General features: G+C 31.5%; 2 protein-coding genes across 2 annotated transcripts in view; one reads left to right on the top strand and one right to left on the bottom strand.

Annotated features, from left to right (window-relative positions):
• Nucleotides 1-5,456, bottom strand: part of LOC104723200 (scar-like domain-containing protein WAVE 5) — a gene marked incomplete in the record, with an annotated part of 13,338 nt that extends 7,882 nt beyond the window's left edge. Inside the window, 6 exon segments of the mRNA XM_010441531.2 lie at nucleotides 238-3,514; nucleotides 3,606-3,673; nucleotides 3,898-4,030; nucleotides 4,126-4,249; nucleotides 4,460-4,623; nucleotides 5,238-5,456. Of these exon segments, the coding sequence (XP_010439833.1) occupies nucleotides 238-3,514; nucleotides 3,606-3,673; nucleotides 3,898-4,030; nucleotides 4,126-4,249; nucleotides 4,460-4,623; nucleotides 5,238-5,398 (3,927 nt within the window).
• Nucleotides 11,759-13,562, top strand: LOC104723198 (protein LIGHT-DEPENDENT SHORT HYPOCOTYLS 9-like). Its single transcript, XM_010441529.2, has one exon. The coding sequence runs from the start codon at nucleotides 11,882-11,884 to the stop codon at nucleotides 12,455-12,457; it is 576 nt and encodes a 191-aa protein (XP_010439831.1). The 5' UTR covers nucleotides 11,759-11,881; the 3' UTR covers nucleotides 12,458-13,562.

Below are 19,295 nucleotides of genomic sequence, written 5' to 3'. Positions count from 1 at the left end.
GGCTTTTGTCAAAGGCAGACATGTGGTGACAGATTCTTCTGACAAAATCCTTTCATCAGGAACAGCAACTGCCAGAAACGGATTTGTGTTAACAAGTTCTTCGTGTACGGTTTTCTCGTGCGGAACAGATTCTTCCAAAGATGGGTATGTGAAACCAGAACCTTCTACTTCTAGTGGCGAGATCTTTTCATTCCCAACAGCTTCAGAAAAAGATGGATGTGCGGCATCATCAAATTCTTCTTCTTGCAAGATCTTTTCTTCATGCGATTCTTCCAAAGAAAGAGACACTTCCGAAGATTCTTCTGGAAGGATTATTTCGATAGCCGCAGCTTTTGCCGAAGGCAGACATGTGGTGATAGGTTCGTCTGGCGAAATCCTTCCACCAGGAACAGCTTTCGCCAAAAACGGATCTATGCCATATAATTCTTCAACTGAGCATTGCATTTGTGGAAAAGCTTCTGCGACAGACAAATTTGTTGAATCAAGAACTTCTGGTGCGATGTTTTCATCACTTTCAGTTTTGGCACAACATGGGTGTTTGGTATCATCAGGTTTTTCTTGTGATGCCTTATTTTTAGGCAATTCTTCCAAAGAAGCGTATGCTTCTAACGGTTCTTCTGGCAAGACTTCTTCGATAGGCACCACTTTTGTTAGAGACATACATGTGGTTACTGGTTCCTCTGGCAAAACCCTCTTATCAAGAATCGCTTCTGTAAAACATGGATCTCTGCCAACACATTCTTCAACTGAGATTTGCTCTTGTGGAACAGCTTCTGCCACAAGAAAATTTGTGGAATCAAGAGGTTCTGGTAAGATTTGTTCATCACTAAAAGCTTCAAAAAGAGATGGATGTGTGGCATCATCAGCTTCTTTATGCAAAATCTTTTCTTCAGGCAATTCTGCCAGTGAAGGATACGTTTCCAAAGGTTTTTCTGGCAAGATTCCTTTAATTTCCGCAGCTTTTGCCAAAGAGAGATATGGGGTGACAGGTTCTTCTGGCAATAACCTTTCATCAGGAATAGTCTCTGTCAAACACGGATTTATGCCCACAAATTCTTCAAGTGAGATTTGTTCTTGTGGAAGAGCTTCTTCTAGGGACAAATTTGTGGAATCAGAAACTTCTGATGAAATTTCTTCATCACGAACAGCTTCAGACGGATGTGTGGCATCATTAGTTTCCGCATGCAAAATCTTTTCTTTAGACAATTCTACCAAGGAAGGATATGTTTCCAAAGGTTTTTCTGGCAAGACTCCTTCAATTGCTGCCGCTTTTGTCAAAGAGAGACAAAATCCATATCCTTGTTTGGTTACATGTTCATCTTGCAAAAAACTTTCATCAGGAGTAGCTTCTGCCAAACACGGATTTCTGCCAACAAATTCATCAAGTGAGATTTGCTCTTGTGGAACAGCTTCTTCCAATGACAAATTTGTGGAATTAGAAACTTCTGATGAGATATCTTCATCACTAACAGCTTCAGATGGATCAGTATCATCATAAGTTTCCTCATGCGAAATCTTTTCTTCAGGCAAATCTTCCAAAGAAGGATATGTTTCCAAAAGCTCTTCTGCCAAGACCTTTTCAATAGCCACGGATTTTGTCAGATGTGTGGTGACAGGTTCTTCTGGCGAGAACCTTTCATCAGGAATAGCTTCTGCCAGATACGGATTTACGCCAAAAAATTCTTCAAGTGAGATTTGCTCTTGTGGAACAGCTTCGGCCACAGACAAAATTGGGGAAGTAAGAACTTCTGATGATGGATTTGCTTCTGGACCGGCTTTGGCACACGATGGATGTGTAAAACCAACAAATGTTTCTTGCGAGACCTTTTCTTTATGCAGTTCTGCCAAGTAAAGATCCTCTTCCAAAAGTTCTTCTCTGGTGGCAGGTTCTTCTACTTCTTCTGTCAAGAACCTTTCATCTGGAACAGATTTTACCATACACGGATTTATGCCAACAGATTCTTCAAGTAAGATTTTTTTTTGTGAATCAGCTTTTGGCACAGACAGATTTTTCGAATCAATAACTTCTGGGGAAATGTTATTTTCTTGAATAGCTTTGGGAAAAGATGGATGAACTGTGTCAGGTTCTCTTGACGGGGTCATATTGTCAGACACAGATTCTGCCACAGACAGAGTTTTGGGAAGAGATTTCACAGGCAAGATTTTTTCTTGGGGGAGGATTCCCGGTACATCTCGAACTGTCCTCGGCAAATCCTCACTCGAAAGCTCCATCCTTTCTGCAAAAGACGGAAATTTGGCAACAGACTCTCCTGGTGAGATCTTTTCATGGATAACAGCTTCTGCGAGAGATGGATAGTTCGCCAAATGTTCTTCTGGCAGTATCTTTTCAGCAGGAATAGCGTCTCTCCGTGACTGACATAAGGATGTCGGATCTTCAGATGAAAACTTCTCATTAGCAGAGTCTCCTGCCAAAACGGGATGTGCAGCAACAGGTTCTTCTCGCAAAACTGCTATATTCGGAAAGGCTTCTTCAGCCAATAATGACGGGCACTTGGAAAAAAAATCCCAAGGCTTTTCAAAAGTCTCATTATGAGACAGAATTTTCCCACACACTGGATCTGAAAGGCGACAGGAAACATTAGCATCATTAGGAAGGCAGGAACCTGAACAAGATTCATCTAGAGGGTTGTCATGGTGTAGATCATGTGCCATTTGTTCATATGGTATATCTTCTTCTGATCCATCATTGTTGTCACTGTTAGCATCTTCCGAACAATAAGTACTAACATCCCCAAAATAATGCTCCAGTTTTGGTTTTGGTACTCCATCAAGATCACTCTCCGATTCCGATTCAATTGTATTACGTGCATCCACAAACTCATCTACTTCACTTCCTTGTTCACTCTTATCTTCTTCTTCGCTCTCAATTACTAGTATTCCATCAATATTGTTGGCCTGACTCTTACTCTGTTTTTCTCGCACAATATCTACCTCATCAAACAAAATATGCGTCCTATCAAAGTCCCTTTGATTTTGCTTAACCCTGTCTGGTGTCTCTGGACCAAATTTTGACTCATGTATCTCTGACACTTCTTCAACTTTGCTGCTTTTCTCTTCAATTGGTTCAAATGTTTCTTTTTTCTTATCACGAACAACAGAGGCACAAGGCCCATGTAGGTCTTCTGAAGGGTTATATAGGATATTATCATCTACAACAACAATGCAGCCTTCAGGAACCACTGAACATATTCCATCAGCAGGTTGTAAGGACCCAGACAGATAACCCTCTACTAGCTTCACTTCAGGCTCATTAACAGGACTTTGATTGATGACATACTCGATATAACCTGAACCAGTTATAGAATCACGAGCTTTTGATGACTCTTGGAAATCTAATTGTACTTGTGCTTCACTTTGTTCTTGCGCATCTTGCAGTTGAGATTGGTCTATAATATCAGATAAATCCTGCATATTAGAGCCTCGTGGCATGTCAACTGTGGAAGTACTCTGAGATGTTGTCTGTCTGTCATCAGTAAGAGAACTGAGATGAGCCCTGCACAAAAGTTCAGGTTAGCAAATGTAATTGTCAAGAGCATATTTAGAACATGAATTGACGAGAATTACTAAGTTTTCAAATCACCCACCCATTAGTTTCATCAGATGTAGACACTGCATTTGATCTGCAAATGTTTCTTTGTGGTAACCTCTTTTTCTGTCATTTCAGACAAGCAGAAATCAGCTATAAAATTAGTTAAACCAGCCAAAAAAACACAACAATAAGAAACCATAGTACTTGTGATGTCTAACAAAATCATATTTTCTTCAAGTCACAAAGGTTCTTTTACAAGTGGTATGGTACAAGGTACAGTTGTAAGAATTTGGAAAGAGTTCATAAACAGAAGATAAACTCTTAGAATGGTTCAGAGTATTACAAACCTTTCTCTTGCGGTGAGCCTGATCTCTCTGGACCTTGATATCATCTGCTTTATTGGGGTTGCCTAATTCCTTTCTAAAAAATGTTGGGTCAGAGTATTTTCTCAGACACGATCCAGGTCCACCTATAGCAAATCTGCAAGAGGGAAGAAAATCAGCCACTTCAGAATAAAGATCCAATGCATTATTTTCTATATTTAGGATTTATCAAACTAAAAGCCTGTCCCTTACCTGTCAAGCAGATGCAAAGGAGGAGGATCTCTGCATTGTTCATAACTTTCCATAACACAAAGTGGCAAATCGCTCTGCACAAAATGACTATGTCCATTCCTTATACGAGGATGCCACTCAGAGCCTACAGGAGAAACAAAAACTCTTAAAAATATATCATGCAAATTTGGAGGAAATGTGTTCATAACATCTTTCATTCCTCTACACAAGTGAGGTGCCGGATAAGAAAGCAAGAGTGGTACAGGAAAAAAGATGTAAAGGCATAGAGAACCTCCAAAACAGAAACTCAAAAATAAGACCAGAGGCCGATAGGATGAGAGGAGTAAAGCCATACCTGCTGTGTATGCAAAATGAATGTGGCTAGTCTGTGAGAGCACAGCCTTTTCAAGAGGTGACAGCGCAGACTCTATCCGCCTAACACGGCTTGTCAATTTCTGACACCTAGACGCAGTAACAGTCACTTCTTCTTGTATGCCATTAAATACTTCTGCGGAAAATCTACATATAAGAAATGCCACCTGGTTAAAGAACTCTCTATCAGTTTACATTCGCTCTGAGCAAATTTATCTTTTATTCGATGCAAAAGAGTTATAAAAGAAAGGATTTTGACTACGGGAGAATTAACATCTTCTTGCAAAACGCACTATGCAAAACTTTCACATGAATAGACAACAACAACAACAAAAAAAAACTCATAATCCATGGTACCCATTAAGAAACTTCAACTTACCATCTTCAATAGATGAGATGTTTACATAAATTAGCAATCTTTACTTCATTTCAACTGTCCTAAACTCAAGTTAACCATGTTGAGGTTTCACCAGGATATTCACTAATCAACACTTTACTTAACTCGGAGTCAATTAATCAGTTACTAGTTCCACGAACTGAGCTTTAAAATCAAAACTATTGCAAAAAGCCCTAAACCCCCAAACGGAAATCAAAATATAGAAATGTTTACTGAAACCCTTAATACTCGAACTAAAAACAAAATTGATGAGCTAATACTAATCCTAATCACAAGAAACAAGCTTCAAAACCTACAAAATCAGCTACAAGTACCCCGAATTCAAAAATCTTATAAGGGTAATGCAACAGTAGGAGAAACTTACTCGGCGAGATCGCCTAACTGACGAAGTATGCCGATAAGTCCAGCAACTTCAACAGCGCCGAGAATCGCCTTGGGTTCCTCATCTTCCACGGCGGCGCTACGATTCAGCTCCGGCCCACCTAAGCTTAGCTCGTTCCGTATCTTGAACCTCACCAACGGCATTGTCTCTCTCTCTCTTGTGAAACTGAGAGAGCTTTAATAAATACTAATAAATAAGTTAATAAATAAAAGCTGTGACCATTATAGATTTTGTCGAATTAATATGACTTCCTTCTTCTTTATTACTCCCCCTCTCACATAAATTGATATTTTGAAAGTTTTACACAAAAACAATAATTATTGAGTTTAAATATATTTTTTTCTTTGACTAAAAAGATATTATTTAATTTTAAATCAATAACAATTCAAAATTTTAAATATTTTCAATGATTATTTCTTGAAGTTTACAAAACATCAATCTTTGTGGGACAAAAAAAATATTCCAAAACATCAATCTTTGTGAGACAGAGGGAGTAAATTTGAAACTTTACCTAATTAAATAAAAGCTTCTGTATGAATCATCATCATAATTAGAGAAGTCCTAAAGTTTTGATTCTTATATGCTCACTATATAATATACTTTAGATTTTATCTTGTAACATTTTAATATTGAATATGAACCTCTCATATTTCATTTTAATACTCTCTCAGTTCTATTATATAAGAGTTTTAAGGCTTTTTTGCTCTATTTTAAAATATTTTCTCAAATTTCTATGTACAATTTTTATTAATATAACAATTTTTGACTATTTGAACTATGCAGTATATCAAACACAATTAATACATCATATCAAAACTATACCTTAGTAAGAACTGAAAATACAAATAAAAATTAACAAAATATAATTTACAAAAAAAAACTGAATCAACATTATTTAGGATATATTTGTTATGTTGGTATCTCATAAGTGCTAATTTTACCTCATGTCATAATCAATTTTAAATGAGTGAAATTTATAAAATAAAAACATATATAAAGATATAGAGACATTCTCATCAAATAACTGAAGAATATTCATTCCTATAAATTATAATTTACTTCAAATTATCTTATGTTTTAACATATGCGTTACAAAAATACATGTGTTGAAATTATAAAATCAAACATAAAAATGACTAATATTCTTAAATGAATTTGTTTAAAATTATACATATTAATATTTGAAAAAATTTAAATCTAAAATAAATTCCATCATTAGACATTCAGTTTAGTAATCACATTTAATTATCTATTTTATCGTAAAACTATAATTCACTTCTTCATAGATTAGAGTTAAAATTTTAATAAAAAAATAATATGAGCATCATATGAGATAATAGGTATATTGGTTAGTATAAAAAAATAATATGAGCATCATATAAGATAATATGTATATTGGTTAGTATTTTAAATTTAACAATAAAAATAATCAGTAAAAAAATCAGTTAACATCCACAAAATTTTTGGAAATCCAAAAATATCCTAAATATTATGCTTCTATATGTCATAATTTCATGAGTAATACTTTTGTCAGTTTTCATCAATTAACCAAAAATTCATTCGTACAAACTCATTTTTTATAATTTTTTTTCCAGGTTTCTCATATTACTACATGCATTAAGATCTTTAAAATAAAACATGTAAAACTATACTAATACACATCATGTATTGATTTTTTTTTCTTTTCAAGTTTATTTTCTTTCAAGGTTTTGTGTACTTACTTACAATAAAAATTTATATTACAACGATAAAATACAATTTACATCTGACTAAAATTATGTTAAATAACTTATGTTATTCTTTTTAACTTTGTTATTCATTATTTATTGATTAATATACATGCTTAATAAATTAAGTTTTTGCTTACACATGTTAAATTTTATTGAGAACACACATATGTATAATATAAGTAGCATACAATGGAAAATATATTGATTTTGTTAGTTTTCCTTTTTGATTTAGAGAAATATTTTTTTTTAAAATAGAAACATGTCAATTCCTGTAAATATAATTAGTCCTACTACGTTTATTAATATATATATATATATATATTTTGACACGTGTCAACATCTAATCAATATATTTGATATGTGTCACGATCTTGTTAATGAGTAATTTTGACATCCAGCTTTATATAATAAGATATTCACTTTAACATTTTTATAGTTACAAAAACGCATACGTTAATCTTACATACTTACTCCTATCATATATATTACAATAGCAGTCTTTTGAATAAATTATTTGATTGGTGAAAAAAATATGAGACGATCTTTTTTTTTTTACTCCAACAATCTTTTTTTTTTATGTAAAGGTGAGTATTTACATTTTTTTAGAAACAGTAACTAATTGTATAATTTTCACAATCATTTTTTTATCTTATATAAAAAGTAATCTTTTTCTTGTAATATAGCAACTTAAAATTAAAATAAGTAAACAATATTATAATTTTGAATTTTATGGTATATTTATATATATATAATTTATCTTATAATTATATTTTAAATAAAATTAGGTTTTATTTTATCTATTTACTTTTATATAAAACCTTTTTAGGTTAGGTTTTGAAATTTTACATTTTTATTTTTTAAAATTTTAATAACTAATTTTATTTTATCTATTTACTTTTATATAAAACATTTTTAGGTTAGGTTTTGAATTTTTATATTTTTATTTTAAAAAATTTTAATAACAAATTGACATGTATCAACATCTAAATGATAGAATTGACACATGTCACGATCTTGAGTAATTTTGTCATGAACGTTTATATAATATCATTTGTGTGATTCACCTTTTCCAGATAATTTTGTCACTTTCTTCTTTTGTTAACCCCTTTACATCCCGAACTATATGGGCCTTAAATAACATCATGTATATGGGCCTTTATTGGGTTTATAGTTACCAGGCTAAATTTATATATATAACATTGCTTGGCATTTTACACTTTACAAAGAAGCAAAATAAAATAGGTTACTTTACAAATAAAATATTAATATAACAAAATAATTTAGAAATATTTTAACTTTTCCTTTTATAAGCAGCAGATTTCGGATTAGTGTATATGTAACTTGAACAAAATTACGGAACACTGGAGATTAGAAGTATTGGCTATAACAAAAATTGTGGCACAAAGACTAGAACTATGGTCCGTCTATGTCCATGATTTGAAGACCGAGCCAAGACTTATAGTAGCATTTTTTGGGGGATACTAGTTGGTATTTATTTAGTAAGAACAAAATCTTTTACATATATTAAACAGTTTATGGAACAAATAAAGGTTTCAATGGAATAATTATATTCATTCCAATGGTTTCTCTTTCCATTAACTTATAAAAAAAAAAAAAAGAAGATGATTGATTATTAGTCACGACTTACGCCATCATTTCGTATCAACCCTTAAAGGATAAAAAATGCAATCTAAAGACATCCTTGTAACTTTTCTTAACAAAAGAAAAGGCATTCTTATTAAGGCCAAAAAAAAAGATCACAGTAGTATACGAAATAATACCATATAGATATGATCCCAGGTGAAAATAAACAGATGGACCCAAGTCCCACGTGAATTTTTAACATATTCCTATATATCTTTAATTTTTGTTTTTTGGTATCGAGTGGATTTCTATTGATGTAGCGGACAAAAGTATATCGAAAGATATATTGCCCCACACAAGATCTTCTCTTACAAAATCTTGTCTCAAAATGCTTTTTTTACTTAGGGTTTAATTATCGCGTCGGATTCCTGTAGTTCTCCGGTCACCGGAATCTAGATTTTACAGGCTGCATGTTATATATTTTTATTCCCGGCCGACAAAGGGTACTAAATGTGTCAATGTGTGTATCAAATAATATGCTTGTCTTTAATTATTATGTTTTCTCTTTTATTTCACTATAATTTTCATGCTTTTTAGGTGTTTATGTCTTCGAACTTATTCGTTGAACTTGTACTTCTCTTGTCCATGAGCAACCACATTTATACACATAAGACATTATAGTAGGGTTTCTTGTTTTTGTCAACAGCACATATATATTAGTAGTTAATTTTTCTTTGTGAACACGCATTGAGCACAAAACACGTACGTATATTATACTATAATACATGTAATAGTGACAATGAATTCTACCTTGAGGATTATAAAGCAATTTCTAAAGAAAAGAGCTTGGATTGTTTTGTCCTTTTTTATTTTATAACATTATTCATTCATAGGTAAGATAATGGAAGCCAATATATTATGCGTCCTCCACTTTCAGACACATTTATGCTTAAGCAATCACTCATTGTATAGTAAGTAAGAGATATGTTATTATATAGTGTTTTCCATGTATATACAAACTACAAAGTAACTGCTTATATATGATTATGGTGTCAGTATTTCTCTTATTTCACGTATATGAAAAGCACTTTTATAGAAATCATCACAAATTGGAATATCGTTGTTTTCTTCAAAGAAAGAAATTAGTAGGTGTAATACTCACTAATCTATTGTTAATGGCTATTGCTACGAGTAGGATGATGACGGTCATCATCATTCATCAACGTTAGTATTGTAATAATTATTATAATTATGCTATTAGAAATTTCTTATGTATAAAGTTATAGATATAATAGGCTACATAATTCAACAATAGCCACTAAATTAAGCAAGTTGGAGAAATTAATTAATAAATCATTATTAAAACTTATAATGATTGATTTGGTTGCTAGTCGTACAATGGATAGCTTAAACTAATATTTCCCAAGGCATTTTAAAAAGGAAGAGTATATCATAACAGTGTGTAAATTAAATAGCCACATCAGTGACAAAAAAATAATTAACAAACCAAATAAAATAACAAATTTTGATATTTTAGAATAAAAATTAAAGGAACAAGAGCACCTTCTGCACGGGTCCCATCCATTGAAATATATTCTCTCTTTTTGCTCTATATAATAATAATCTGTACTAATTTGTAGTATATATTATTACAAAGTCGATATTTGATTTTTTTTCTGTAACGTTGATAAACTATTTTTTCTTGGATGATGACAAAAAAAGTCATAGAAAGTAACGTGTGAACACAACATTAACATAATACAAACATAATATATAATCCAATATATAAAATCGGAGGTAATCCACGCTTAGTGGCATAATAGAAAAAAAAATAGAATAAAAATCTCATTGAAATAGATCTTCTTCCATGTCAAACTATATAGATTGGTCATTTACATATATAATAGTTTGTTGTCTGTAAAGATAAAAGAGCTTTCACATCATCTCAAAAATGACTAAGATCAAAATCATTTAGTGTTTTTGCATGATATTTGTAAACTAGTTATCATTATTTAGTTATTATATTTATAACTATCCGAGAATAAGAATTGGATTAACTCCTTAATTGATATATATATATATATATTATTTTGGCTAATTAATTGGATTTGCTAGGTTAGGACATCTTAACCAAATAACTACCTTCGTTTTAAAATAGTTATCATTCTAGACCTATTTTTTTTATTTCAATGTCATTTTTATTATAAAAAAAATATTCTATTTGCTCTTTATTAAATGAATAAAAAGTTAAATTTTTTAGAATTCTAATAATCAAACAAAGGTATAATAGAAAGTTTCTCTATTTTTCTAATTTATGTGAAAAAATCTAAATGACAAGTAATAAGAAATGGAGGAAGTACTAGTTTAAAAAAAGAAGTGAATTCTTCGATTAAAAATGATAGCATATAAGCATAATTTTTTAAAAAAATTCAAATAAAATAACTATTTGTTATTCGCATGAAATGATAGGAATTCATCTCCTATATAATAAAACGGAAGTACACAACTTTTTTTTGTAGACTATATAATTTTTATAAATTGGTTACAAAATAGGTTATTGATTAAATATAGTTTGGTTACAAAAGATGTTATAAATTAATTGGTCTGTGAGCTACATAATACAATAAAGAATATCCCAAAGAATCCTCTTAAAGAGAATATTTCAATTATTTATATTATTTTCAAAATAAAATCTTTACTATTAGACATAAAAATATACTGTTAGACATAAAAAAAAATCTTTGTAATTTATCACATTTAATCGTGATTTCCGAGATCTTATTATGCAGTTGAAAATAAAATCTTACCTGAGCACGCGTCATATTAAAAAAAAAATCACCAAACATGTTCAAAAATTAAAATAAAAACAAACATAACCATTTTTCATACATAAAATTACAAAATTAACAATATAAAACTTACAAAATAGATATTTTTTTCAAGCCATCATATTTAGCATATGATTTTATTACATAATGTTTTTATCCAAAAAAACTTTTAAAAACAATCTTATAAATTATATTTTATTCTAAAATTATAATATAAATAAAAGAAGTTTCAATAGCTGCTCCTAATCTAGTTGTAACTTATAACAGTAACGTATATATACATACAGTAACGTATATATACATAGTAATCATTTTTTCGTGAATAATTTCTCCTCGTTCCATTATTTCTCAGGTATCTATCTCTCTCTTTATATTTCCCTTACTTTATTGTTACTTTTAAACCTTCTTCAATTTGCTCTCAAACCAAAAATATAATACTCCCAAACAACACCATACAAAAAAAAGAATCAGAATTCCCCTAATAATGTCTTCGGATAATCACACACCGACGAAAGATCCACCGGATCATCCATCTTCTTCCTTTAACCACCACAAGCAACCGCTTCAACCTCAACCGCAGCAACCCCTCAGCCGCTACGAATCTCAGAAACGCCGAGATTGGAACACGTTCATCCAATACCTAAAATCGCAGAATCCACCGTTGATGATGTCTCAGTTCGACTACACGCACGTGCTAAGTTTCCTAAGGTACTTAGATCAGTTTGGTAAGACCAAAGTACATCACCAAGCTTGTGTCTTCTTCGGACAACCCGATCCACCAGGACCTTGCACGTGTCCTCTCAAACAAGCTTGGGGAAGCCTAGATGCTTTGATCGGAAGGTTGAGAGCTGCTTACGAGGAACACGGTGGCGGGTCACCTGATACTAACCCGTTTGCAAACGGGTCGATCCGGGTTCACTTGAGGGAAGTGAGAGAGTCTCAAGCCAAGGCCCGTGGGATTCCGTACAGGAAGAAGAAGAGGAGAAAGATTAAAAACGACGTCGCTGTTGTCAAGAAGGATGTTGCAAACTCTTCGACTTCTAAACAGTCGTCCACTTGATAATTATATCATATAAAACAATTTCCAATATAGGTAATCAATTTTAAAATTCTGTTTTTAAAACAAATTTAAAGTTTCGTAGTATGATCTTTTTTTTTTTAAATTGAAATTATTCTCTCTGGATATCTATAGACCACAAAACTCAATATATCGGATTAATAATAGTGATTGATTTCCATCAAAATTTCCTGATGATTTTCTATTGTTATTTATCCTAATGCGTGTGTGTATATATTTTTTAGACTGATTAGGTACTCAAAATCACCTAAGATTAAGGGAGAATATATCACTAAAATGTAGTTTATAGTTTGTCATAGAACTTAGCCGATACAAAGCAGTTCTTAGCTATTAGACTATTAGAGTGTGTGCCAACTGTGAATGTATTTAAATGACATTAAATTTCTGTACGTTGCATGCCTCATGATGTATTAACATGTATACATTGGTAGTATACTAGTATACCGTAGTAGTCTGGTACACATGTTGGAATACACAACTAGATAAATAATAGTTTTTGTATTACATGTATAGAATTAAGTATTACTTTTATGTGTATATATATATATATACATATATATATATATATATATGTGCACACGTATACAAAATTTGTAGTTGTATTACAAGGTCTAGAGCCCAACTATGCAAAGAACTGAAAAGGAAACCAGTTATACCAGCATTACCAAATCGTGATTTATGTAGCAAACCGAACTTAGGATCGAACGGGCAATAAACCTGTCTTCAATAATCACAAGATTAAGAAGTTAAAACGATCGAGTCGGTACGGTATAGAAAGTGTTTTCAGAAACCCTAGATCCCGGAGAGGGCTATCTATATGTACGAACTTTAGTTATACTTATACCTAAAGTTAATGTATATATATCTGTTTGTAGCTAGTTATAAATTAGCCATAGGCCATAGTATTAAATAATAATGGCCTGGAGTCATGAGTTTAAGGATAAGATTGTTTTAATATGATTCCATAGTGCCATGTTTCTTTATGAATTAGTATGTTATTCATGGGTTTGGAAGTATTGCTTTGTTATACAAAATGCAAGTTTAAATCTATCATACTTGTAGCTGATCGATTAGTTACAAACCGGAAGTTTTAATTTATCATACTTGTAGAGTTGTTATCAACTCGGCTTTACTTGCGCCCGTATACTTCTAATTAATTTTCTTTGAATGTTAAATTTATTGATCATCAGTAAACAAAAAAAAATTAATTATAGAGACGAACAAAAACTTGAAGTGGAAAATAGTAATAAGCAAAGTTGGCGTATAACCTTTTATGTTGGACCAGTAACGTCCGACTGCCACTTTAGTAGACTCTATATCCAATCTCAGTACATGGGCTCACCTTTTTTAATGGGCCTCACGTTCTCTCACTAGGCCCGTAAACCTATCTATATCTAACGGCCGGTTTGCTACGTCCGGGAGGTTTTAAGACTTATTACCGTCCCTAAAAGTCACAACATGATATTTCCCTATATTTTGTCCTCACTCACACAATTCCGACAATCACTTCCCGGAAGATCACCCATCTTGAAACTACTCCAGCATAAGCACGCTTAACTGTAGATTTCCCTTAGGACCCTTGACCGAAAAACTAAGTGCACTTTGGTGACATAGGTGGCCAAATCAATTCTTTTAAACCTTTTAAGTCTCTGAAACCGGAGTGTCACACCATCGATCGGATCAGTAATGTGAAACTCCAATTGTTACAACAATTCTTCCATTACTTCCGAACATTTTTCCTTCTTAGTAACAAAGAAAGTTGATACGGTTGCGAAATGAGTTATGAATGATGCTGATTGGGAAGGTGACGATTTGTTGTGTCGCCTCCCATTCTTCTCCCTACTCCCTCCACGCATAATATAATCTGAACTCGAAAACCAATTGGATCAAACATAAAAATAGCCTCTACTCTCTAGGATAGGAAAGGTATGAGTGGAGAACTGGTTCACCGTATCATACCATTTATGAGTGATACTTGCTCCAAGAAGACAACCATACATCTGCGACCAGGTGATATATGCGAAGGCAGGCGAAGACAAATTGGCAACTGTTTTTTTCTCTTGCTTAAGATGTTTTGAGAGATACTATTTTTGATCGCGAGCCAAACAATAAACAAATATATGGGTACAGCTCAAGTGAATCAAATGCTACAATTCCAGGACGTTTTCTTATGTAAATTTTGACTTTATATCTTCATGTTCATATATGTTCTCGAGAAGGATACCCACCGAAGGATTATAAGAACAGGTGCCCATCTTTTGGTTTCCAAACATTATCATGAATATCATGGTTTCTAGGAGAAGAAGAATTTGAATATAAAAGTTTATTTAATCATAGATTTAATACATGAATCCAAATATAATTTACTGCTATCCATCCGCAAATCTCATGTTATATATAGACATTGTTTTTANTGGGAAGGTGACGAATTGTTGTGTCGCCTCCCATTCTTCTCCCTACTCCCTCCATGCATAATATAATCTGAACTCGAAAACCAATTGGATCAAACATAAAAATAGCCTCTACTCTCTAGGATAGGAAAGGTATGAGTGGAGAACTGGTTCACCGTATCATACCATTTATGAGTGATACTTGCTCCAAGAAGACAACCATACATCTGCGACCAGGTGATATATGCGAAGGCAGGCGAAGACAAATTGGCAACTGTTTTTTTCTCTTGCTTAAGATGTTTTGAGAGATACTATTTTTGATCGCGAGCCAAACAATAAACAAATATATGGGTACAGCTCAAGTGAATCAAATGCTACAATTCCAGGACGTTTTCTTATGTAAATTTTGACTTTATATCTTCATGTTCATATATGTTCTCGAGAAGGATACCCACCGAAGGATTATAAGAACAGGTGCCCATCTTTTGGTTTCCAAACATTATCATGAATATCATGGTTTCTAGGAGAAGAAGAATTTGAATATAAAAGTTTATTTAATCATAGATTTAATACATGAATCCAAATATAATTTACTGCTATCCATCCGCAAATCTCATGTTATATATAGACATTGTTTTTAGTATTACTGTCAATTTAAAATATATTCCAAACTAAAACTGGGAAAAGATATGAATGAATAGAAAAATAATAAATTAACTTTCACAAGTGGATTATAAAAAATAAAATAAACCACAAGGAATCGAGTTTTGCAAAAACAGTATTTTGTTCGGAAATGTAACCTGTGGGGGTGAGCGTCTGAGCGAGCATATATACTGATAGCCACATAAGATGGACAATATAATCACTAAACGTTGGGCTTAGACGGGCATATCGGGCCGTCTTTTTAATAGGCAAGCAATCGGCTCNAAAAAAAAAAAAAAAAAAAAAAAAAAAAAAAAAAAAAAAAAAAAAAAAAAAAAAAAAAAAACAGGTCGGCAACAAATTAAGTTTTTTGTAAACAAGTGTATGTTTCGCTAAAATTCAAGTGTGTGCTTTTCGGTTTAAATGACATGAGCAAAGCCAAAGACATATCTATATTTAGCTCTCAAAACATTGCTGCAACAAGATTCCAAATTAGACCGATCGACTATATTATCATAATATTTAAAAAACTATATTAACATCCGTATTAGAACACGAATTGAAATTTATTTTATTTATATTGTAATTTTTATATAAAATATAATTTATGTGATTATTTTTAAAAGTTTGTTTAAATAAAATATTATGCAATAAAATTATATTTTAAATACGATGGCTTGAAAAAACACATATTTTGTAAGTTTTATATTGTTAATGATTCTAGATAATTACTCGTGCTATAATACTGGTTAAATTTTATTTTATACCAAATTTTGTATATTTTATTTTTAATAAAATCTTATATGTGAAGTTATTTCAACAATGTATATTCTACATCATGACTTGAATGTCATTATAAGACATAATTTTGTAAATTTGAATTTAAATATTCAAATTTTGACCCGTTACTCAGTGAATTTTTTTATTCAGATATTATATTTAAAGAATAATATTACTAAAGCTTGAATATTTTATAGATTGAACAATTTATATTTGTTTTTAAAAATTCAACTTATGATTTATCCGGAAATAAAACTATTTTTTAATTATAATAAATAATATGATAATTTATTTGTTTCACAAAATAGACTCATATATAAAAATGAAAGGTGAAGTATAATGATAGTTAACAAATTAATATGTTAAGTTAGATTTCAAAAGATTTTATTTGATGAATAATTTAATAAAAGAAATTAATATGGTAAGTTAAATGATATGATTCTTTAGAATATATTTTTTTAAGATTTTTGGTATGACCTATTTGTAACCAATTAATATACCATTAATGTATAACATATTTGTAATTAATTTATTAAAATTATATAGTTTACAAAATAATACTGTGTACTTCCGTTTTATTATATAGGGAATCATATAAATAGTATCGTAACTTATGATACTTATAATATTTGGCCCATATTAGCAATATAAATATAAGTGTGGTAATTAATTTTTATCAGTTGCTACGTAAGATATTTTGTCAAAAGTATTTGTATGTTCATTTTTTTTTGTTTAATAGTCAAATATTAAAATGAGAGAAAAACCTTGACAGGGGGTTTTGTGAAAACTTAAAAGAATTATCGACAAGTTGAGTACATTTAAGGGATGGCAACGTGACCTTAGGTTGCCCAGTCACCAAGGTCATGGGTTTTACTTAACCCATGCTTTCCTCGGTGTGAAGTCAAAACGAGGGTCGTATGGTTGCATCAGAGATATTTGTATAATCTTATCAGGAAAAGAAAAACAGAATTTGAGTAAACAAAATAAGGAATACAGTACTTTTTGAAAAACAATTGCATGTTATCATTGTGTCTAAGAAAGCAATTTGCGCATTTAAGTGTAAACATCGATCGTCTATATACCCTAGGAAACTTCCTAAATATTCCGATCGACAAGATTTTATAAAAAATCGAATTATTGCAGTGTATAATACTGTGTAGTTTTTATTGTAAAATGTTTTTTGTTAGTATATAGTAAGAGGAACCCGAATCGAACTCAAAAGTTTCATTTAACATGCATGACGAATTTGTAGATATAAAATAAAATAAAAAAATGTTGTAGTCGGTGTTTGCCTTCATTTATATGTAGTTCGTTCGACCCGCTTTAGAACTTAACAAGCCATACGAAACAAATCTTAAAGTTAGACACGGAAATATTAGTCGATAGTCGGTGGAGAAGACGGTGGTGGTGGAGAGTTACGTGGTGGATGTGCCGGAAGGAAATAGTGAGGAAGATACGATATATTTTGTTGATAACATCATTCGGTATAACCTTTCATCACTTGCTAAGCTCACAAAGGAGATGATGGGATAAGCTAATTAAGCTCTATAACTATAAATCGTTGGATTAGTCTTATTTTTTTAGCATTAAAATAAATTGTTTTTATATCGTATCCTTTTCTACGTCCTTGTATACATGTTTTTTTTCTCTCGTACTATTTTCTGAGAACATCATGTTAGAAATAAGATGAAGACTAATTCAACAACATTGTTACAATTAGTGGTCCTTAAAATAGATAAATGATAGCAAAAAAAAAAAAACCTTTCTTATTTTAGTGGCGATTCTAAATTTTGAATATGTCGACGTTTTAGTGACCAAATCTAAATCATATACACATGCTGTTGAGAACAAAAAATGACGGCTTGTTTGATTTGTTTCCATTGTCTGGAACTAACGGTGATTGATGTTCGAGTGATATGGCTAATTTAATCTCATGTGCTCTTGCTTAGTTGTTTCTAAAAGTTTTTGTATTTAATGTTATTGGCTATGTCTTCCTAAAATTCAGAGTTAATCGGTTTTTGTGGGCTATGATGTAATGTTAAAGTGATTTTTCGGTAATATTATCAATATGTGTTATCAAATGACCAAAAAAGACAGAAGGAAATGACGAAATACCTTTTGTTACTTATCATTTTATAGATTTTGGCAAAGTGACACATTGCTGTTTTGTAGTCTTCTCTTTGTTGTTTTCTTTAGTGTGACATTGTAATTAATAGGTTGAGCCACTTTTATCTCCAATGAGGAAGAGAAGATAGAAATTTAGTACAGTAACGAAGTTTTTTTTTAGTCTTTCTCGTGTGCGGTCGAGAAATGGGCCATAACAAAATGGGCTAATGAATGGGCCAATTCAAAGCTTGAGTGTGTTGGTGGGGGCAGTGTAAGAGTGGTTGCCACGTGAAAGGATCACACTACTTATTCTCCTTTCCCTTTTCTTTCCCCGCAGTTTAAGGGATCTCATCTGGGTCAACTAAACTAATTTCACTTTCTTTTCTTTTTTTTTGCTTTCTAAAAAAAAAAAAAAAAAAGCAAAGTAGAAAAGAGATGCAGAAATTTTAAATCGATTTTTTTTCTCTAATGTGTTTCACTATTTATCGAGTTCTCCACTATTTTTCATCTGTTGCTTCCACAAATTTAGAATATAATTAGAGACACTTTTGGAGATTTGTTTGTTAATCAATATTAATATTAAAAAAAAACAAAAGTTAATATTTAGTGCCATATAGTAGAATTCAAGGGTTGGTCCACAGTCTACACCACATTTCACGCTACACAAAAAGTCAAAACTTAATAGGTCTTATAATTATTTCTAAAAAATTCTATTTCTATTTTTTTTTTCTCTGCAAGAACTCTATATCTATTTCTATTTATTTTTTGAACTAAACCAAAGCTTTGTATGTTTAGAGATTGGAAAGAAGTGGCTGAGTGTTTTTTTTTTCCTTTCTCAAAACGATGACTTAACTACTCCATGTAGTAGTATCTAACAGTAAAATCTTTATATGTGTGTTATT

The sequence above is a fragment of the Camelina sativa genome, chromosome 11 (assembly GCF_000633955.1).
Source record: "Camelina sativa cultivar DH55 chromosome 11, Cs, whole genome shotgun sequence".
NCBI lineage: Eukaryota > Viridiplantae > Streptophyta > Magnoliopsida > Brassicales > Brassicaceae > Camelina > Camelina sativa.
Note: the sequence above shows the minus strand (reverse complement) of the source record. Positions and strands in the feature narration are given on the sequence as shown.